The 23,103-nt window shown below is 44.5% G+C and overlaps 1 protein-coding gene across 2 annotated transcripts in view; it reads right to left on the bottom strand.

Moving 5' to 3' along the window:
• Positions 1–23,103, bottom strand: part of FRRS1L (ferric chelate reductase 1 like) — a 190,274-nt gene that overhangs the window by 21,348 nt on the left and 145,823 nt on the right. For both annotated transcript variants that reach the window (XM_069219559.1, XM_069219560.1), the window contains exon 4: positions 12,862–13,108. In XM_069219559.1, the coding sequence (XP_069075660.1) occupies positions 12,862–13,108 (247 nt within the window). The remainder of the gene's footprint in view (positions 1–12,861; positions 13,109–23,103) is intronic.

The following is a 23,103-nucleotide window of genomic DNA, read 5'->3' as shown; positions in this document are numbered from 1 at the left end:
AAAATACATCTTTTTTAAGATGCACACATAACTCGTGATGGTGCCATTAAACTGGAAACCATTTAATCAAATTAAGATTATTTTTAATAATATTATTGTTACTAAATGTGACTGAATGTGTATTAATAAAGCACAAACATACCCACAAGGCATCTCTAGCACTGTCAAAGCTCTTAGCTTTTCTGCACTCATGATGAGCTTGAGACATTTTACCAAATCTACTGAGTGGACAACCAGGTTTTTAGTCATATTTAATTTTACCAAATTTAGATTCAATAACAATATCTGGGGGAAGCTATTCAATTTTGAATACCCTGGGCATGGAAGGATCCATCTGCCTTTCTTTTACCTGTAAGTATGGGTAGAATAAACAAAAAATTAAAAAGAGATTCCAAAGGACTATGGGTAGTATATGAATCTGGACTTGTAATGTAGACTATGTTATGCGCTATACAGGCTGATTTAAAAAAAAAGATCCTTTTATGTACTGGTAGTGAATGCATTTGCTGAACATGAGCAAATACTTAATTTAATTTTCTTACATTAAATATTATTCTCTGTTTGGCAAAGGTGATGCGGATTCCATCAAGGTGCACATAAGACTGCCACCACTGATAACCATTAAGTCCTGCAGGGAATACATGTCATTGTTCTCTAGGAAATGCTGGTGACCCTGTAACTGCAGAAGCAGCTCTGTATTTTTCACAGTCACTGGAACTTTCTATCAGGTAGTCCTGAATAAATTGAATTAGAGATGTCACTGTGAGACTGTATAAAGGCACTGTCTAGTGCAATTATGTGAGTGAAATCCAGAAAAGTAAAAGGTTGGCTCAAAATTTGTAAATGAAGGAAACAGGATTTGAACACTATGGAAATCTCGTATTCAACATTAAGACAAAAATCTAGTCTTACAACACCTAGTGGATCTTAGTAAATGCCAATAGAACTTGGCTATGACAAATCTTTCCATAAGTTTAATTTACTTCTGGTAAACAGTTTCTCAGATTTGGGTGAATATGTAGTGTTGGCCCGTGTTTGGGCCAGCCCACTCGGCAAGACTGCATAGATGTTTGCCAAGTCTCCCCATCCCTGTATGGTCTTTGTGGTCGCATCCCCATATGACTTAGCCGAGGGTTTTTATAGTGGGGGCCAAGGCGGGAAAGGCATTTGAACCCATACTGAAGTAATAAACGAGTCACCTGTATAACGCAACCTGAGTCTGAGTCTTTGTGTGTGGCTCACGACTCTAAAATTGGTGACGAGGATGGAATCTAGCTGCCTGCTGTACCATCCCTGTGCTGAAGATCCCGGGGGGGTGAAACGGTGAGTCTACAGCACACACTGTACCGGCGTCTCTGTGCCTGTATTCACGGTGACACACCTCCAGACTGCTGGCTGCCCTCCTGAGCTCATCGGCCCGGCCCAACACACCCTCTGTGGATTCTTTGGCCACAGTTGCGGCAAGTGGTGCACTTTTCGGCTGCCGGTGGCCTAGCACTTGTGCCCCCACCTCCTGCGGCTCCCCTGAAGGCCGCGGCTCAAAGCACTGCAGCCTGCCCGAGTGGCCCTGCCCCCACTGAACATCCCACAGCTTTTTTTCAGCAAGCCGTGCTTGAGGAGCAGCCCTGCATCTGGCTGCTGTGGTCTGCCTGACAACGTTGAACACTTCACATGTGCGCTTCAACTGGTAAGCAGGAGCTCCAGCACTCGTTGGCCCATGTGAGAGTCCTACTCTGCACAATGGCTGCATCGGGAGAACTCTGAGGAGGCGAGCAGGCCGAAAGTGAACCAGTTGCACTGACTGAGGTGAGGAGGCATACAGGCCACTGTGTGAGGCCACGCCCCTCAGACACGGAATCTGAGGCACCACACTGAGTCCAGCTGGCAACCCAGTGCACCCCTCGACATGGCTGGTATCCCTGCCCTTGAGCCTTTTACCATCACCAGAGCCCCCCCACCAAAGCTGCAAGGTGGAAAGCTTGGGTTGAACACCTCGAAACGTACTTTGAGGCTTTATGGGTGAAAGATGAGCGCAAAAGACCTCTACTCCTTCATTTAGGAGGGGCAGACATTCACAAAGTATCTAAGTCTGTGGCAGAAGCAACGCCTCACACATACGACACGTTGAAAGGGGCGATCACTAGGCACTTTGAACCCTACACGAATCCGGACTATGAGCGTTTCGTACTGCGCCAAGTGTGCCAAAAGTCCAATGAGTCAGTGGACATTTTTTATGTGTGCCTGCGTAAACTAGCCAGCATGTGCATGTTGCCCGATGAGGAAGACGAAATCCGGGCGCAGTTCATCTAAGGGTGCTCCTCATCAAAACTCAGGGAGGGCATCCTGCAGGAGCTGAGCATGCAGATGAGAGACATTCTCACCCTCGGACATTCACAAGAGCTATCAAAGGTGCGGGCCGCGCATATGGAACAGGTGCCGACTGTTTAGATAAAAACAGAGCCAGTCAGTGCAGTAACCACAGATGTGTCAAAGGTGAGGGCCGAACACCATAAAGGGAAACCGAGGGACAAACTCTGCAGATGGTGCGGGAGTCCATTGCCACATCCCGGGGTTTGCCCAGCCCGAGGGAAGACATGCAGTGGAGTGGAAAATTCAATCATTTCGCAAAGGTTTGCCGTTCCTCCCCGAAGGTGGCAGTGGCCCCACCCAAGAAGGCCATCAGGGTGGTAGCTGCCCTTCCAACCACATCGTCAGACAGTGACATGGATGACAACCACCAAGTAGTCCATGTTGTGAAGGCGATCTGCAACTGGCGGCTGCCTACATGCTAGCTGCTACTGCAAGATCAACCCATCTCAGCTTTGATTGACACAGGGGCCTCAATAAATCTCATGGCTGCCAAGGTGTATCATTGACTTCCAAAACCACCACCGCTCAAACCTGCATGAGTGCAAGTCTACGCATTTGGAAACACACACTTACTTGAGATAGCCGAAGTTTTCACAACGGAAGTTGCCCATGAAAGCATGAAGGTAACAACCAAGGTCTACGTTTCACAAGAGGAGTCAGGATTCCTGCTCAGCTGCCAGACCGCCTAAAGCCTCAACCTGGTGCATTTTGTTTTTAGTGTCCACGCTAGCAGTTTGGGGGATCTCGTGAGAGAGTTTGACTCGATCTTCACCGACAATGGCTGCCTGAAAGGGCCACCCCTCAGGCTCCATATGGACGACACTGTAGCCCCCGTTACCCTCAGGCACAGAGGGGTGGCTTTCCATCTGTGCCCAAAAGTGGAGCATGAACTACAGCATTTGGAACGAGCAGGCACAATCGAAAGGGTGTCGGGCCCCACCCCGTGGATGCCCGTGATTGTCGTTGCAAGGAAGCCCAAACAACCTGATGCTGTCTGGATCTGTGTGGATATGCGCCTGCCCAATTAGGCCATTAAGAGGAAGAGACACCTTACCCCAACCATAGACGATAACATAGGGGAGCTCTCAGGATCCAAGTGGTTTTTCAAAATGGACCTTCGGTCTGGGTACCACCAGATTGTGCTGCACCTAACTTCCTGCCCAATAACTACCTTCTCCACGCACACCGGCCTCTGGAGATACACCTGGTTAAATTTTAGCATCTCCAGCGCCGCTGAGGTGTTTCAGCACACCATTAAGGGGGTCCTGCAAGGGCATCTTGGGGTCCTCAGTGTGAGCGACGATATTCTGGTGCCCGCCCCCACCTTGGAAGACCACCTGGTAAGGCTACGAGCGGTGTTCACAAGACTACAGGAGCATGGGCTGACGCTGCATTGAGAGAAGTGCAAATTCCTTAAAAGAGACATCTGCTTTTTTAGATACCATTTCTTGGATCACGGAATCAGCCCAGACCTGCACAAAGTGAAAGACATCCAAGAGGCCTCAGCTCCAAACTCTGTCTCAGGAGGCCAGAGTTTTCTTGGTATGACCACTTACTATGGCCGGTTCATGAAAAACCTGTCTAACCTCACCGGCCCCCTGTGAGTGCTCACCCAACCTGATCACCCATGGGTCTGGGGTGAAGAGCAAGAATGCGTGTTTCAAAATACGAAGAACGCCCTCTCCACTGACACCACGGTATCATTTTTTGATTCTCGCTGTGAGTCGCAGCTGGCCATCAATGCCAGTCCCACAGGCCTGGGTGCAGTTCTGATCCAAAAACAAGACTGCAGTGAGTGGGCCCCCATTGCTTTTGCCAGCCGCACCCTTACGCTTACGGAGCAGCGGTACTCCCAGATAGAATGGGAGGCCATCGCCATTCACTGGGGGTGTTGGCACTTCCACCTCTATCTCTATGGCAAAGCCTTTACTGTGGCAATCGACCATAAGGTACTGCCTGCCCTCTTCAAGGGGTCCTCGTCAAAGCCGACACCACCGTTTGAGAATTGGATACTACAGCTGCACAAATTTAATTTCACCATGGAGTACCAATCAGGCACTCGGAACCCTGAAGATTTTTTGTAGTGCCACGCCTGCCCAGCTAACCCCCAGGAAGCCAAAGAATCCTTGGAAACGGAAGAGTATGTTCGGTTGGTGGTTGACAGGGCCAGGCTGCTGCCCATGCCGCTCGTTGAAGTGGTAGAAGCCACAAGTCAAGACGACTGCCTACAGATCGTCGTGGCAGCCACCCGATCAGGCGACTGGCGCCCACTGCAACGTTCAGCAGCTTTTTGCACCACAGATGCCAAAGCCAGACTTCAGGCTCTTTTCAACGTTTGGCACAAGCTCTCAGTGAGAGACGATGGGTGTCTACTGCGAGGGCTCTGCCTGGTAATGCCTTCTTGCCTGACGTCCAGGGCTGTGTCACTGGCACATGGAGCCCACCAGGGCATTGTCAAGTCAAAGAACTGACTCCGGAGTAAGGTCTGGTTCCCCAGACTAGACCAGCAAGTGGAGGACATTGTAAAAGGGTGCCCCATCTGCAAAGCAAGGGGAATTCCAGACCCTCCAGCACCAGTCATCACCGAGGAGGACCCCACTGCCCTGTGGCAGATGGTCAGCGCAGACTTGGGAGCCTGCCTGACAGCTCGTACATGTAAGTGGTAGTGGATGACTACTCGTGATACTCAGAGGTAGAGCTACTGCAATCCACATCAGCGTCCACCGTCATCCCGAAGATGGAGATGCTGATGGCTACCCAAGGTCTGTTTGGGGAGATCTGTACAGGCAACGGGCCCCCATTTAACAGTCAAGAGTGGGCAGAATTTCTGAAGTCAGTGAACATGAAGCATCGCCAGGTCATACCCATGTGGCCACAGGCAAACAGAGAGGTAGAACGGTTTGTCAAGACACTAACTAAGGTAATCCGCATCGCCACAGTGGAGTCACCGAAAGTCAAAAGTGCCATCTACACTTTGCTCCAGGAGTACTGAGTCACGCCCCACGCCACCACTGGCGTGACCCCGAGCCAGCTCTGTTTCAGGAGGGTTGTGACCAACGCCATTCCACATCACCCGCTATGGGTGACTCAGCTGCCGCTCCAGAACCAATCCACAAGTTGGAGGTCTTGCACCAACAACTATGCCTCTCGAAAGCAGAGGGCCCGAATAATTCCTGTTCAAGTGGGGGACACCATCCTCGTGAAAGACCGCCACCCAGGGGGAAAATTCAGTTTGTCTTTCGAGACAGAGCCATGGACTGTGTCAGCTGTGAGGGGAACGTTGGTAACAGCGGAACGGGGGCTTGAAAGGGTGACCTGGAATGTGTCCTAGTTCAAACGTTTCCCCCTCGTTCCCCCTTCGGCTGGCAACAATGATGACTCTGAGACGATTGTGAGTCAAAGTGACCAGGAGAATGTTCCACCTCTACCCGATGCCACCGCCATCCTGGCTGTCAAAGGTGCCGCAGTGAGCCAACAGGGGCTCTCATTCTAGGAGGAGACATGGCCAGCACCATGAGGAGCCAGAGGTCGACGCCAGGGTGATCAGGAGGCAGGTGGTACCACCTGAGGTACAACCCCACCGCTTCCCGGCGATATGAAGATTTTGTAACTGACTGAAGAAGGCAAATAATGAATGCTGTGGCGTTAGTCACCACCGTTTGCACCCATTTAACTCTGACTGTGCTCTTTTGAACTAACTGTTTTAGAGTTTTGTTGTTTGTTTCCAGTTGGGAAGCAATGTAGTGTTGGCCCGTGTTTGGTTCAGCCCTCTCGGTGAGACTGTGTAGGTGTTTGCTAAGTCTCCCCCCTCCCTGTATGGTCTTGGTGGGCGCATCCCCATATGACGTAGCTGAGGGTTTTTATAGTGGTGGCCAAGACGGGAAAGGCATTCAAACCCATACTGAAGTAATAAACGAGTTACCTGTGTAACGCAACCTGAGTCTGAGTCTTTCTGTGCGGCTCGCAACTTTACAGATATAACTTGAAAAAGGTTTTACTCATTCATTTACACATCACTTCCAGTGCTGTTTGAAGGTCAAGGACAAGAGTTTTTTAGACTTTAGCTTAAATACCAGTTGGTATCACCATCATACATTCACGTAATTACTTGAAAATGGTGATGTACACTGGCTTAAAAGTTTCAAATATATATTAAAAACAAGAGGGAGAAAGAAGATTTTTTGGGGTTTCCCCCAAAACTTAAAGTATGGGGGTTAAAATAGAAAGATCCGTTTTGGAGCTTTTGAGTTCTGCTCAGAAGGAAACATTTACTACATGGCAGAACACTATCTGTAACTGCCATGTTGGATATCCATAGGATAAGTGCATGGTGGTTGTGTGTATTAACAGATCTAATAAAATAACTATCCCTGAATTCTCACCATTGACCATCATACGCAAATCATCAGTCACTAAGGTGAACTCCTTATCCAGTACTTAATCCTGGCCTAAATCCAGTGTGAGCATTTTCCACCAACAACTTATTTGAATCAACAGAGCTTTGAAGCTGAGCCATTACCACCTTCTCCAACATTTTTGCAAAATATGGTTTATGCAATACTGTGATTTTGGTTTAAAGGATACAAAAAACAATAGAAAGAATCAAAATGACTGATTTTGGAAGCTCACAGCTAACACCATTTTCCCCTTCATAAAAACTGATTAAAGCAATAAATCAAAATGTGTCACCCTGAGGTTAGCACAAAAGCACTCAAAAGAGGCAGCCATACAGGAATATAACAAAGAATAAAAAGGCTGAAGGGAGCAGTGCCACCATGCTCTAATGACCTACGTCAGACACAGTGGGGATGCAAAATGTTTTGGTGCATTAGGCAAGGTGGAATTATGCTGTCCACTTAATTTGACAAACGGGCCACATAATTTATGATGGCTTTCGGCAGCAATCAACTAGTCCCTTTCTGGTTACAACCTTGGTAGCTGTATACTACTGCCTTAAGGGAGTCCAGTCCTGTTCACAAGGAAAGGTCTGAAGACAAATCCAGCCTTACATATGCGGTCTAACTCAAGGACTAAACAAGCTATCTCCCAACAAACCTTCAAATAGCTTAAACATGAAGGTAGGTACTTGGGCTTCATTGATATAGGTTGAGCTAAGTCCCAAACTGGAGAGCTAAATCAAACTACAAGTTGTTCAGAAATCAATTGAAAACTAACATTGACAAGGATTTACCTCTTACACCCCACTTTCATACCCAATGCAGACTTCCCCATTCTGGACTTGAAGCACTCTGAAGTAATTTCAAAAGGCACATGTAGCTCTCTGCAGAACTTCTAAATACATTTCTGTTTCTCCATTATACTCTGTCATAGCTAATGACACTAATGGCCAAACTCTGATTCTTGAAGTGTTCAAGTTTGTTGTCTTGGATTAACCCTCCTCATTGAGTCGAATGGAAGAAGTCACTATATTAGAATGGTGCATGGTAGATGTACAGCATTTATATATCTCAATGGAGAAACACTGTTTGCCCTGTGCCTCCGTAACTGAATCTGTCTCAAGGTAGGAGCTATAAGTGCTCTGATCTGCAATGTCCAAATACTTGTGGGGAACTTGCCCAACTCTTTGAGGAAGGTCCCTAATTCTAACCTGTCTGACCTCTTGCAACCACAGTAAAACCAGCCTGCCCTATCGCGTACATGAAATATTTGGACAGTTTAGATTCCTTTTTCATTCCTTTGATCTCGTGAAGAAGATGATGGAGAGTTTGGGATCTTAAAATGTGGGCTATGATTTCAGTTCTTGGGCATAACCTTTTCTGTGGGATACAAGGTGAGAGATACGAACACCACAACTGACTTTAACGACTAAGTTAAAGTGAGTTGATGTCTGAAATACTCTGTAGTGAAAGTCAATTAAATGGGCATTTTAAACCTGGTTAGAGTAAACAGATGCTCATGTTTATCTCTTATTTTAGTTATAGTGAGTAGAAATGAAAGGGAATAAATGAAATGTATATTTCCATCCTTTTAGATTGCAGGGGTGATTAAGCCATCATTTGTAATATGAGTTTAGCACAGAAGAACAATCAGTGAAACATGGTGGGCCATTAATGCATGGAGAGGCCTACAAATTTTAAATTATTGTTAGCTATTATGACAAGAGATTCACCGATATAATAATTATGTATTTGCAGACACATCTAGTGAGGTGACTTTGGAGAGACATCCAAATCAAATTATATATCCTGAGGAAAGCTACAATTAAAGAATGCATGGTTGATGATTGTTGAAAGGCTGGATGTATGAAGAGTTGATCTGGATATATATTGAGATAATTGGTGGTCAAACAAGAGACATGCGTTTGTTACATTTTCCTTCACTAACCACAACAGTTAGAGTGTGGATGCTAGGATAGGTGGTTTTATTTATTTGTATAGTGATCTATAGACATCTTATGTGATGAAATTGTGAAATGAAAACTATGGCCCTGATTTATACATTGTTTGCGCTGCATTTGCATAATTTTTTTTAATGTAAAAGCAGCGTAAACTTACAAAATACAATTGTATAAAAAAATAACGCAAATGCGGCGCAAAAAAGTATAAATCACGGCCTAAATGTTTGATATTGTGGAATTTCGACAAATAAACTATTGTAAATTGCATGGTTTTGTAAAATAATAAAGAAATAATAAAAACAGTAAAGGAAGAGAATAGATAACAGTGCTTATCTAGTCAAGTCTTCTGCTAAGAAATGATACCAGGCTGGTATCACTTATAATAAAACATTTTTAACGTACTTGAAATACATGATCATGTATTCTTTCCCAGCACTACTTCATAATGTACAGCAGTCTGATCTCCAGATATGTTTGCATTTTATAAATATTAATACATGCACACACACAAGCATACATACAGGGATTATTCTCACCCCTGGTAAAATGCTGTCCCTGACATAATAATAATGATTCTTGGCATATTGAAAACCATTATGACTTAATTGTGCTCACCCCAAGCATAATGCTCTCCTTGGCAAAACTGTGGTAATATTTGGTATATTATTGGCATCCATGCAATGATAGGGCTCATACTTCATACTATTGCTGGCCCTTGTGGAATATTGGTAATTCTTAGTATATTATAGCTAATTATGGTTGGGTGCCCACCCCTCATAAAGTGGTGACTGTATAGTTATGATAATGTTTGGCATGCTGTGGGCATTCATGGCATGATGAACCCTATCCTAAAATAATGTTGGCCTTAGAATAATGATGACAATTCATGTCATATTGTCGTTATTGGTGACATAATAATGCTCACAAGCATTAGTGCTGGCTCAGGGATAAAGGTGATAAAACTTAGCATGTTATGGGAGTCTGTGACCTATTAATGCCACCCCTGGTATAATGTTAACCATGGCAAACTGGCAGTAGTTGATGGTTATTGTGGCAATCCAGGGCACAATGATGCCCACCCCTGATATAATGCTGGCCTTGTACAATGGCGCTGTCATGCTCCCTGAGCTTCATATTATGACCATGACTCCATTCTGACCAACAGCCCCATTTCTTCCGATAAACAGTCAGGAGGTGATTCCTCCTCCTTGATCAACAATAGATCTGTGACTTCAGACACACCCTGCAGCTAATCCCTTTACCTGCCTCTGAGAAAACATAATTCTTAACAACTGCTTAAATAGTCCAATGCCATCAATTATTTCTTCAGTGAAATAATCCAATCCTATAGCACATTGACAATAACAAACCTGCTTCATCTCTTATGCCTCTCCCTTCCTGGAGATTTCTCAACATTCAGCCTTCAAAATCCTATCTCTCCATATCTCAATGAGATACTCACCTAGGTCAAAGCCATTTCTCATGAAGATTATGCCTACCCTAATGCTTAATCAAAGCTCTTTCTGGGAATTCTCTTACTCCTACTCATCATTGTTAATGCTTCCCTCATTCAAGGCATCTTCCCAGAAATTCACAAGACAGTCCAGATCCTCCAACTCTTAAAGAAGCCTACACTAGACCCTAATGATGCTTCCAGTTAATGGCCCTTCACTCACCTATCATTCATCAGCAACATAACTGAAAAAGTAGACTACGTTCAACTCCAAGGTCACATTAAAGGTAACCACCTCCTGATTTATTGCACAATTACCAGTTTGGTTTCAGAAAATGATACAACGTGCATACTGCTACCTTAAACATCATCGATGATGCTCTCCTGACCACAGATGAACATGACTCTTGCTGGCTGATATCGCTGGACATCTCAGTTGCACTTCACACAATGGGCCAACCCAAGCTCATACATACCCTGGAGTCTAGAATGGGATTCACCAGCAATGTCCTTCACTGATCCCCCTCCTACCTTTCCAATCAGCACCAGTTTTTTCACATGGGCACCTCCAGGTCTATAATGGTCCCTATCTCCTGAGGAGTCCCCCAAGGTTACTTACTGTCCGCTGTCATTCTCAACCTCTGCAAGGAGCTGCTTCGGTCTCTACTCAGAGTTAACAGCATCATAATTAACCAGTTTGCTAGTTTACACAACTGTATGTGAATGTCTCTGTTGCTTCAGATATCCAAAACCTCAAACACTGCTTACACAATAACCAGATCTGGATGTACAGGGCCTACCTGGAACTCAATCCAGCCAATACAGAGTTCCTGGTATTTGCTAAGAACAACCACATGATTAAAAAACAAAACTTAAAATGTTGGATTTGAGCATTAAATCCTAAAGTCAAAGCCACAGCTGTTATTACTTGGAAACAAAACATTGCATTGCTTCTACATGATGCATGGAGGTCCTACGTGGTAATATGGCCCTTGGTTTTACTCACCAGGGTCATAATAACAAGGCCCGGTCAATAGGCTTACGACTATGGAAACCTGCTTTGAGCCTCTAGGAGTGGATCGTCAGGGGTGGGTGGGGGGAACAGGCTTTACTAAGAGGGTGGAGAAATGCATAACGTAACCACGCAAGCATTACCATGCTTGCCTGAACCACACAAGTGCCTGAACCATGAAAATTTGGGGTTAACACCCCATGCATATGCGTGGTTCAAGCACACAGCGGGAACAGCGGGGAGAAGAACGCGGCAGCCAGGTAAGTGGGGCTGGTGTGGGTTTGGGGGTATTTTTAAGGACAGGGTGGGGTCGGAGGGCTTTGGGGGGAGAGACGGTTTTGTGGGGAGTTGGAGTTGTTTTATTTTCAGGGGGTCATGATAGGGCTCAGGGTGACAGGAGGCCGGGTTAATTTTTAAGACAGGGTCGGGTTGAAGGGCTGAGGGTGGGGGGGAAGGGGCAGTTTTAGGGCTCAGGGTGGGTGGGGGTGTCGGGGTAATTTAGTTTTGAGGTTTGGGGAAGGTTTTAGGGCTCGGGGTAGGGTGTGGGCTAGGTTTTGGGGTGTGAAGTTTTTCAGGGTGGGGGAATGTTTTAGGTGTCAGGGTTAGTGGGGGGGGGGGGGTCCAGGGTAGATTAAAAAAAAAAAAAAAAAAGAGGACCAGGGTTTTGTGGGGGAAGGGGGTTGGGGTCGTTTTTTTTTTGCAGGGGCAGGGTTTTAGGGCTTTGTGTGGGGAGAGGCTTGGGCTTAGGTTTTGGGGGTGGAGGTTTTTAGGGGTGGGTGTAGTTTTAGGCCTCAGGGAGAGTGGGGGGGTCAGGGTCGTTTTTTATGTTGAGTGGGTTTGTATGACAAAACCACACGTGTGTTTACCACATAAACCTTTACTAAGCATGATAGTACAACGAAATTTGTTGTAAAGGCATGTGAGGCAAAGGCATGTGGGGTAAAGATGTGGTCGTAGTTCCGACCGAGTTGTTAAGCCATGCATGGTTCAGGCAGACATGGTTCTAGCATATAACCGGAGTGGGGGCTTAATGGGTTTATTCAGTTTTAACTACATCTTTGTAGTTACCCAGATTGCCACTCAGCTTTCTATTTTGCTTTCACATTTATGTTAATGAATGACAGAAAAAAAGGGGCCCATAAGCATTCTTAACCTGGTGAAGAAGGAGGTATGTTGTCCAGGGGTCTTATAAATAGGTGTACAAACCATAACAAGCATCTATAAGCTATAGTTTTTAAGGGGTCTCTCTTGTCGCACTGCTGCCATGGCATCCTTTGACCTCAAGTGCTACTTGGGTGCTTTATCTGGACTTTTGAAACAACAGATCGTTAGGCACTGAAAGATGACCCAGCTGTATGAATGGTATTGTGGGGTTCTTTGCACTCGGCATTTACAGGACCAATTAAAACCTATCTTCTCTGATACTCTGTATTAAGTGGGAACAGATATAAGCTTTACCTTATTCTCTGCATTCCATTAAGTGCTTATACTGTGTTTAGTGAGTCTTTGTTAATTTCGAAGGTCTACTATTTATTGTTTGAGAAATTAACTAAACGCATGATAGCTGGGAACCCTATACTGAATGTAGAAGTAAAGAAGGGAAAACGGAAAACATGGTATCATATTCATCAAAGAGTGCAGAGAAACTATTCATATAGATTAACATACCTTGAATAGCTGGACCCCAGGCAAACAAATAGTACCAGCTCAAGTGGAGGTCTACAATAGTTTCATCTCTGGGGACGTAAACAGGGCGCTTGAAGCGACAAGTGACGCGATTGTGTTCAAAGACCCCTTCTTCGTCCCTGGCAGGATTTCGCTTGATTTCTTTAGCCCATTGGCCAACATTGTAAAAGTGTTGGATACGAACCCTTCCATTGTCATCATGAACACAGGCCATAGCATCATCACCACCCTAAAAAGGCAATGAAAATGATGTTTAAAATTTAAGATGCACCCAGGGGAGCTTTACATCAGCCTCTGTGTACATATTTTCAAATGCCGCTCTGTGGTATGAACTTTCAAACCTAACCTGACAAGAGATTTTTCGAGATACAGGCATTCATTACTTTTTGAAAATATATATTTTTTTTTACATGTATTATTTTAATAGGTAGAAAAGAGAGCCTCCTGTGCCTCACGTGCCATCCAAAGAAGAAAATACTTAAGGATATGGCAATCAAAGTCAAAATTAACTTTATCTGATTTTGTGCTAAACTCATAAAAGCGTACAAACACAATACATCATATCATTAAACATTTTTTTAAAGAAACAGGAGTACATGATAAGTTTAAAAGTGCAAACAGCATGGGAATAAATCTGATCAGCTCGGCATCACTGAGTTACTTTGATATGACAAATTGTTGTAAGGGCATTTAGCTAGTGCCTTAGACCAATCATTAACAGTAGGAAAACTTGTCAACCGATGAAATATATCCTGTCTAAAACGGATTAAAATAAACCTGTGTCTGGCGTTATGCACACATTTTAAATACGGTTGCATGATGTAAGTAACCAACATCATTTGATTTTTAGGAACACTTGGTTTTATAAGTTCTGTGGTCAGTCTAAGATCCGTGAGCAAGGATAAGCAGGCGATTTGTAAATCTTTTCTATTAGTGTACACAAATGAATCTTAGGAATTCTATTATTCGGGGTGTCCCAGATCAAGACAAAACTTATGAATGTAGTTCAGCCAAGGGATTTGTAAGAAAAATAATTATTTAAAACAGTCCCTAACGACCTTGTGGTTAAGTATAGTGTCATCAGAGGTCCAGATCTTATAATAGACAAGAACTGACTGAATTTTGGCTATATCCGTTAAAAAAGAAACCCCAGCTCTGTGTGGCTGACAAATGAAGAACTGCTCTGAGGTACTGACAGAAGATTCATAAAAAGGTGACATTTTCACCAGTTGAATGGGTTGACTTTCGCTGTACCCCTAGACTCCCAGCCTACATAAGGCAGTTGACAGACACTTAGGATTATTGATGGTTAACATCTTTTTAGGGGACTTCTGGCCCAGCTGCAATGCAAAATTAGAGAGCACTGTGGTAACTTCCATAACATATCATTTATTTCCTAGTAGTAATGGCCTGTTTCCAAGATCCGTGCTTGTGTAATAAAAGGCCTAAGTAAGAGAAAGATGGGGTAAAGTTAATCTTTGTACCACCAATCATGAGATCACAACATTTCTGGGATCTCCTCCCAGATTTCATAACGGAAGTTTTAGCTAGATTCACTGGGTGTCCTACATGTTCCTGCATGTAACCTACAAAACAGGAAAGTATTGTTGGAGTGTGACTTTTAGAATTAATATTAACATGAAAAGCTTGCAATATAATGTGTAATGAAGCCGTGTAGAAGATATGTTAACCAAGAAAAATAATGTACGCGTTTGAAATGTGCATACGGAGAGTGGCCACCAATGTATACGATGGTTAATGAAACTGACTAACGATGAAATAACAATGTACTCATGTATGGTTTTGTATTAGCGTATCTTAATTAGAGTCATGTATTAGGGTTTTGCTAAGTTAAACACTAGGCCTTAGTTAGCAAGGGTCTGGGCCTAGCTGCCTGGTCTCATATTAATTGTGTTTTTCTAATGTGCAATGTGATGCTTTCCTGAAGGATACAACGCTGTACTTTTCCAGAAGCTAGAGATATGTGTGTAGCTGTAGTAAATTCTTTCTCATGGGACCCGACTTGCTCAAGGAGACTTTCTTGCCAAGTGCAATAGTGTAATACGCAACAGGCGCAAGGTCACCTGGACTAGGAGAAGACAATGGAACTACTGACTGGAGCGACTAGTGTAACTTTTCTTACCTGACATTCCACCCGATGAAGACGTCAATCACAGGAGCCAATCGACTGCATGAGAACTGTGTTAGGTGAAAATTCTAGTAAGGTGCGTGAAGAATTATTGGACAGAGACAATGATGCACCAAATATTGCCCAATGGGAAATTAGAGACTTGTTAGACTGGTTTAATATAACCGCATGACTCAAGGAGAAGCCAGCCACTTTTTGAAGCCATTCTTGAAGCCATTACCTAGCCATTCTTCATCATCCCTTGCCAATCTGAGAGACTTTGCCTTTGACGTCTTATACCTCAAACCATCCTGGCCTTATTCCTTGCCTGTTATGCACTTCTTCTCCTTATGAGGGAAGAGCTCTTCTTGCTATGCCCAACTGAGACTTACCTGTTTAATCCTGGCTGATGGCGAATTGACTGATGTCCTGAGGACGAAGACTGACGCTGTTTGCTGACTCATTCTGATAGGTAACTATCTGATAAAATTGTAATTGTCGGTTTGCCTTTTCTTTCTAGGTACCAACTGCTCTTTTGATAGAGACCACAGTTAGATGTTTTCCAAATTCATGTTGCTAAATTGTTTTGCATGAAGTCCAACATGCTGATGCTAATTCAAGGTTAGTTAAGGAGTTCACTAATATTGGATGCAAATAGACAAATGACTGAATTCTTGCTTTGTTGAATAATGTACTAGTGATGCTCTGCTAAAGTTGATCTATGTTAACGTTGTGCTTTGTTCTAATGTTCATGATCTATGCTTTGATAAAGTTTTGCTCGAGTTGCCAAGGTATAGTGGTTTTGATGTGCTTACTGATGTTGAAACTAATAAACATGATATTAGATTGTAACTAATAGGAAATAAATATCCTAACCCTTAACTAGATTTGTTGTGGTTATTCATGGCTGAAAGGCCATGGTGAGTCCGTTGTATTGATCTATATTAAATGTTATTGATTAGCTTGATTGATTAATTATTGTGCACATTGATAGAGCTATTGACTTATTGATTGTGATGCCAAAAGATACCTTGTTCTGGGAAGTCTCCAAACGTGGTCAAAAGGTTCATTGGCATAGACGTGTCTCCTTGTAAGTTTACTTTTCAAGGTTCTGACGCGTTATCAGTTCTGGAAGCAGAGGGTGGTTTCGGCCATTTGGGGCCCTCGGATGAGGGATCACTGTTTGAAAATTATTTTTAAAATAATGCAAACTGGAGAGATGATGTGCCCCTAAGTCCCAAATGACTTTCCCGGAATCTCGGAGCTCGCTGAAGTGAGTTGGGTATGTTCTCGGCATTCTAGTGATAGTGTGAGTGACATAGGGGTTTGCGCTTGCACAGCTTATGCATACTGCAGGTGAATTGTGAGGCTTGTGAGAATTTCAGGCCAGGTAATGTTTTAGTAGGAGTGTGCGTACTCCGCAGTATGAGAGTAGGGAAGCTGGCGAACTTCATGTGAGTGTGGGGCTTTGTGCTCAAAATTGTCCACGTGGTTGTTGGTGATGTACGGACCCTGCATGGTCTAAGACTCCGGAGTATACTGATGCTTTATGTTGTAATTTACGCAGTTTAATAGGTCAATCGGGCGTGGCTGATGAGTCGAGTTTGAGTCAAGGTGAGTGAATGAAAACTTTGATGGAGAGTTGGCGAGTCCTAAAGTGCACTAGGACAACCCATTGACAAGTCGAGAGTAGAATTTGTGGGTCAAATTTTGCTTGCGAGTGCGGGATCTGAGAAGGAGAGAGTAATGGCTGAGGCTAAGCAAAATCTCTGTAAAGTTCTGAAGCGATTGTGTTACCCTTCCCTGTAGTAAACCGGCAAATTTGAGTTTTATTAGTGCTCGCAATATATTGCATTTGTGTTGTGTGAATCGAGAGTGAGGGAGACAAGCCGCAAGGCTTTGTCAGCCGCAGTGTGTGTGAGTGTGACATCATTGGAGCCGCGCTGGGATAGATCAGTTAGTAAGAAGGGTCGCGCACGGATTGGCAGCCGTCCGTGAGAGGGAATTGGCTGAGAAGGTGGGCGAAGAGAGTTCTGGGAATTAAAGTCACTTCCTGAATTTGATTGTTAGAAAAATAAAAGACATAAAAATGAAGTTTTTCAAGGCCCTAAAGAGCGCTTTGAGGGGAGATGTGTACATTACCGCGAGTGTAGGGGAGCCTACACCGCCAGAGGATACACCGGCTTATGCCGTAATGGAGGAAAGGGGAGTCGCGCCATGTCTTTGGTTTAGGCAATGGTGCAAAATGACAGAGAAAGAAGGGTGCTTGGCGGCTCTGGAGCACGGAACGTTCCATATAAGGATTTTGGAAAATTTGCAGAGGGTGTTAAATGAGCAAAAGCCACCTCCGAGGACGGCACAGTTTGAGGCGTTAGCAATTTGGGAACTGATGGCAATATGACAACAGCAACAGAAGTTTGAGAGGAGAATGAGGAAAGCAGAAAAGACACTAGCAGAAGCTAGGTGGGATAGCGCACATAGGGTTTGGAGAAGAGAAATAGTAGAGGGAGTTAGGATGTTTCCAGCAATAACTTAAGAAGGAGGAACCCAAGGAGGGAAAGCCACTTGTAAGACGGATAAGGGTTCCAGCAAAGAAAAGGAGACTAAGAAGTCCCGGGCAGAGGAAGATGTCTCGGAGGATGATGAGTTCCTTAATCAGTTGCTACATGATCGACCAACGCCATATGCCCTAGATGATAATAGACAAAGTACTAGTGCAGGTCCTATAAATTTGACGCAGAACCAGGGGACAACAAACACCGTACAGGTTAATACTGTTGTCACACCAGTTCCAGTGCAGAATAGTGTTAGTGTGTCTACTGCTCCAGAGATGCACACACAGCTGCAGCCACCACAGGTTCAGAGGATCTACCCTGATGTTCCAATATTAGAGACTACTACGAATTTGATGGTGCCGTCAGATTCGGCATATACGAGACCAGAGCTAATACAGACTGCACTTTTACTGCCTCAGGCACAGCAACAGATGGTCCTGAATTACACCTCGGTCACGGGACTGCAGTCAGCCACAGCACCGATAATGAATCAGAATATGGGAGCTAATGCTCCAGAGGTTTTGGGAAGCAGGCAGCCGCCAGCCGCCATATCCTTACATATTACAGTTGGTCCGCCAGTTCCGTTGTATGCACAGGCCAAGCCTAGTATATGTGATCAGGGAGTAATGACCCAGAGAAGAGTTCGTAGGGAGCTCTCAAGGGATGACTCCAGTGGAACAGACAATAGAGAGATCTAGGTCTTTGTTAGAATTCAGTCCGATTGGGGTTCCTCCAGATACCATGAGACAATCAGGTTTGGGGCCGCTGACTCCGCAGATCTCAAGTGCGAATGTACCGCAAACACCAATGATGCAGGCTGGAAATATCTCCTTGCAAGGTTTAACAGCGCAACAACTGAATGAATGGTTAGACAAGTTAAATTCACCACAGACTACTCCTGCGACAGCAGAGCAGTCGGAAAGGGAAGAGTACCTGAATTTTGTGAGGTTGGGCATTGAGGCAAATGAACTAGTTGAAGGGAGCATGGGAGTAAACAGGCTAGAGTCATACACTGAAGCAAAGTTGAGGTATCTGTGCCTAAAGATAACTAAAGAAGTGAGCAAGGTGCACCAGAAGTTGGCAAACCTGGCAGATAAATACGGCATAGATTTAGACAATACTAAACATCTGAAGAGGAGTTATAGGTTAGATTTTGAGCCTAAGGTTTTTGAACACATGAGGTCTACTGGGATAAAGACACACCTTAAAGAAATACTGCAGAGTGCACAAGTTTGGGGAGCCTTAGAGAAGTTGGAAGGCAGATGGGCAAAGAAAAGAGATAAAATTAAAAGTGATTGCCCGGAGCAGCAGCAGGCGAAACCAGTACCGGATACCGGTACAATAAAGATGTTACCAATGAGAGAGACGGCAGGAGGGGTTCTTTCCATGTACCGTGGTCTAGAGGCGACATTCTGTCATTCACAAATGATTTCCCCAGGCTGAGGGAGAAGCCAATAGAGTGGTACCAGCAGACAGATAGGTTTGTGAAGCTTGTGAAGTGTCTTTGGGAAGACCTGAATACTCTTTTTGAGAATATAGTTCCAGCTGATGTGTGGCTTGAGTGCAATAGGAGTGTGGATTGGCCAACCGCGGAACCAGCGAGAGATAGAGTCACAGAAGCACCCTCTCCTGAGGTGATGAGGTACTACTATAAGGTGACTGAGTTCTTGAAACAGAAGGTGTCGCCGCAAAATATTGATTGGCAAAAGATTGATCGAACGGCGCAGGAGGCCAAAGAGTCGATACATGCCTACTATGAGAGGTTGTTGAAAGCGTTCAAGCACTACAGTGGTACAGAGGTCATAGAGGCGAAGGACAAGAATCACCTTGTGTTCAGATTTGTTGAGGGTTTGAGACCCAAGATTAGCCAGATGACTAAGAATCATTTGATCTGTTGGCAAGTGAAGCCAATTGACGAGGTGTTGCAATATGCAAAATACTGTAGTGACGAAATTGAGTTGAAGCAGAGAAAGTTGAAGGAGAAGGTGATGGTAATGCAAATTAAGGCAGCACAAGCAGGGATGCAGGGAAATGGTTTACAGCAGATGGTGCAACAGCCGCAAGGAAACTGGATGTTTCAGGCGCAAGTGAGAGGCAGAGGTCGAGGAGGTTTTGTGAACCGTGGTCCAGACCTGAATACCGTAGTAGTTCAAAATGATGTGCAGGGGATGAAGAAGGTGTTACCTTATCATGCTTGTGGTGGCGTCGGACACTGGATGCGGGAGTGCCCGATGATGGTGCAGGAGGGTGTTGTTCAACAAAGCAATGATGTCAATGCATTCCAAAATGTTAAAGGACCAAGGATGAGATGTCCGAATCCGAATTTTCTGAATGTCATGGTTCAGATGAAGGGTCTTCAACCCATGCAACAAGTGCAGATGCCACGTGTACAACCGATGCAGATGCAGCAAATGCAACAGCAGGTTCCTTTGGTACCTAGACAGCAAATGCAGTTGCCCCTAGCACTAATGGAATAGCAACAAGTGATGCTTCCTCAACAGGTCACAGGTCAAAGAATGAGTCAAAATAACGCAGTACAACAGTTCCAATTGTGTGGTGAGAGTGGAATAAAAGATGAGTGGTCGGATGAGAGCTCAGACAGTGAGGAGTGTAGGCTTGCAGCATCCTTAGAGGTAGATCAAAGGGGACCTTACGTGCAAGGGAAAGAGATGGGTCAAAAAGTCTCATTCTTGGTTGACACAGGAGCTACACGCTCTACAGTCAGGAGTGCAGAGGTTCTGAAGTTGCCTCTTTCAGGACGTACAGTCAAGGTAGTAGGAGTGGCGAATCAGCTCTTGACTAACCCGATCACAGATCCGGTTCAGGTTGAGCTTGGCACCTTTCAGGGGTTGCACAGGTTTGTAGTTTGCGATTCGAGTCCCGTGTCCCTATTGGGAAGAGACTTACTGTGCAAGACAAGAGGTTCTATCACCTGTTCCAATGAGGAGATTGAGGTGCAGACAAACAGTGACGATGAAGGGGATGACCGGCAGATTTCAGAGCCTGAGACTGAGACGACAGATGAGTAGTATCCTCTGATTAACTTCTTCCCAATGTTCACAGTGACTGATCTGCCAGCAGATTTGCAGGGGACAGTCAGAGAGAAAGTGTGGGACTTGACAGGAAGGGAAGTGGGACTGATAAAAGGAGTAGAACCAGTTAAAGTTAGTGTGAAGCCGAATGCTGTATTCCCCCAGGTACCGCAGTAACACATGCCGCAAGATGTCCTTATACAGGTAGCACCGTTAATTGCAGACTTTGTGAAGGAGGGAGTTTTGAAATAAGTGAGGAGCAGTCCAAGTAATTCACCAATAATGGGACTGAGAAAGCCTTGTGGGAAAGTTTGAATTGTCCAAGACTTGAGAAAAATTAACGACATAGTGATGAAGTGTTGCCCAGTGGTGCCAAATCCAGCTGTGACCATGTTCCAGGATCCATGCGATGCAGAGTGGTTCACAGTAGTAGATGTGTCCCAAGCGTTCTTTTCTGTGCCTCTTCATGAGGACAGCCAATTTCTTTTTAATTTCAAATTCTTGGACAAGGTCTACAGTTGGTGTTGAATTCCTCAAGGGTTTTCAGAATCACCTTCCATCTTCAATCAGATATTGAAGAAGGATTTGGAATCATTGGAATTGCCTTTTCAATCGACTCTAGTACAGTACATTGATGATTTGTTGATTGCATCCAAAACGAGGGATGACTGCAAGTACGATTCCATTGCCTTGCTGAACCACTTGGGAAAGAATGGGCATAAGGGGTCTCCAAGAAGCTGCAGTATTGTCAGAAAGAGGTGAAATACTTAGGTCATCTAATTGAGAAAGGGTCAAGGAAGATATCCAGGGAAAGAGTGACCGCCCTATTGCAGATGAATCCCCCAACGACACGGAGAGACGTTACGATGTTCCTGGGAATGGTGAGATACTGTTGTCGGTGGATCCCGAATTTCTCAGTCATCTCCAAGCCATTGGTGAGACTGACGGTTAAGGATGGGCCAGATGTCCTAACACTGACAGAGAAAGAAATTAAGGCGTTTACCGAGCTGAGGGAGTGTATGTGGAGGGCTCCAGCTGTAGGTATGCCTGATTATACAAAGCCTTTTGTCCTGTTTTGTCATGAACGTGATACATGTTCTGTGTCTGTGTCAACATCTGGGCAGTGCGCGCTCTACGGGTGACTGGAATGCAAAAACTCAGCACTCTCAAGAAAAACGTAATTTATGCATTGTGCTGATATGCTGTTGTTTAACCTTTTGCATTGCAGAGTTTAATCCTGAAGACTTATGTGCAAGGTGCTTTTAAAAATTGTTCATTTGCAATGCATTGCTCCATGCTTTCAGAGTGTGGCAGGGTGTGGTCTCTTTCCAGGGCCTTCTAGAAGCTTTCCCTGCAGCATGCCTGGGTGTGGTTTGTGGGCTGGGCCAAGACTCTATATAAGGGAGCCAGCCCAGCTCCACGGGCTCACTATTCAGAGGTCACGGTGCAGAGCAGCAGCAACTTCCTGAGCTCCTGTTCCGGAGGCCTACTTTGATCTTCCAGGCCTCGACCCTTTCACTTTGCTTGGTGATTCTTGATCTGGGTGGTAAGACGGAGGTCGGGCTGGGCCCCCGATCCCGTTCTCGTAGGGTTCTGAGTTCTTGGGCCTAATTAGCATGATAAATCTATTTTTGCTCTTGTGAGTGTGAAAGTGCGCTTGATGTTTAATGGCATTTACTTGCTGGCATTTGAATCGGCTATATGTGCTATTCTTTCCTCGTATACAAATCTAGATATTCATTGTGCGCAACCATTTTATGGCATTTACAAGGTTGCATTTGAATTGGCAAGACGCGCAATTCTTTACTCGAGTACAAATCTAGATATTCATTGTGCACAACCATTTTATGTCATTTACAAGGCTGCATTCGAATCGGCAAGATGCGCAATTCGTTTCCTGTGCTTAATTCATGTTACTCATTGTACACTACCATTTCTTGGCATTCACATGGTGGCCTTCGAATCGGCAAGATACGCAATTAATTTCTTGTGTCTAATTCATGATATTCATTGTGCGTGCTACCATTTCTTGGCATTCACATGGTGGCCTTCAAATCGGTAAGAAGAGCAATTCATTTCTTGTGCCTAATTTATGATATTCATTGTGCATTACTATTTCATGGCATTCACATGGTGGTATTCGAATCGGCAAGATGCCAATTCATTTCCTGTGTTTAATTCATGATATTCAGTGTGAACTACCATTTTACGGCATTCACACGGTGGCATTCGAATCGGCAATTCATTTCTCATACCTAACTCATGTTATTCATTGTGCACAATAATTTCATGGCATTTATAAACCTTTGTGGAAATCTGCAATGCGCGCAATTCATGTTCTTGCATTCTAAGAATCTAAAGTGCTTGAATTCTGGATGTTATATTCTATGTGCATGTAAGGTCTTTAGTACAATTCCTATTGTTTTCCAAGGAATGTTTGGATGGCCTTTATCCTCATGTAATGAGGCCGTGTTTGTTCTGGGACATTGTTCTGGAAGGTTCTTGTATT

The sequence above is a fragment of the Pleurodeles waltl genome, chromosome 2_2 (genome assembly GCF_031143425.1).
Source record: "Pleurodeles waltl isolate 20211129_DDA chromosome 2_2, aPleWal1.hap1.20221129, whole genome shotgun sequence".
Classification (NCBI taxonomy): domain Eukaryota; kingdom Metazoa; phylum Chordata; class Amphibia; order Caudata; family Salamandridae; genus Pleurodeles; species Pleurodeles waltl.
This window is presented reverse-complemented; position numbering and strand designations above follow the sequence as displayed.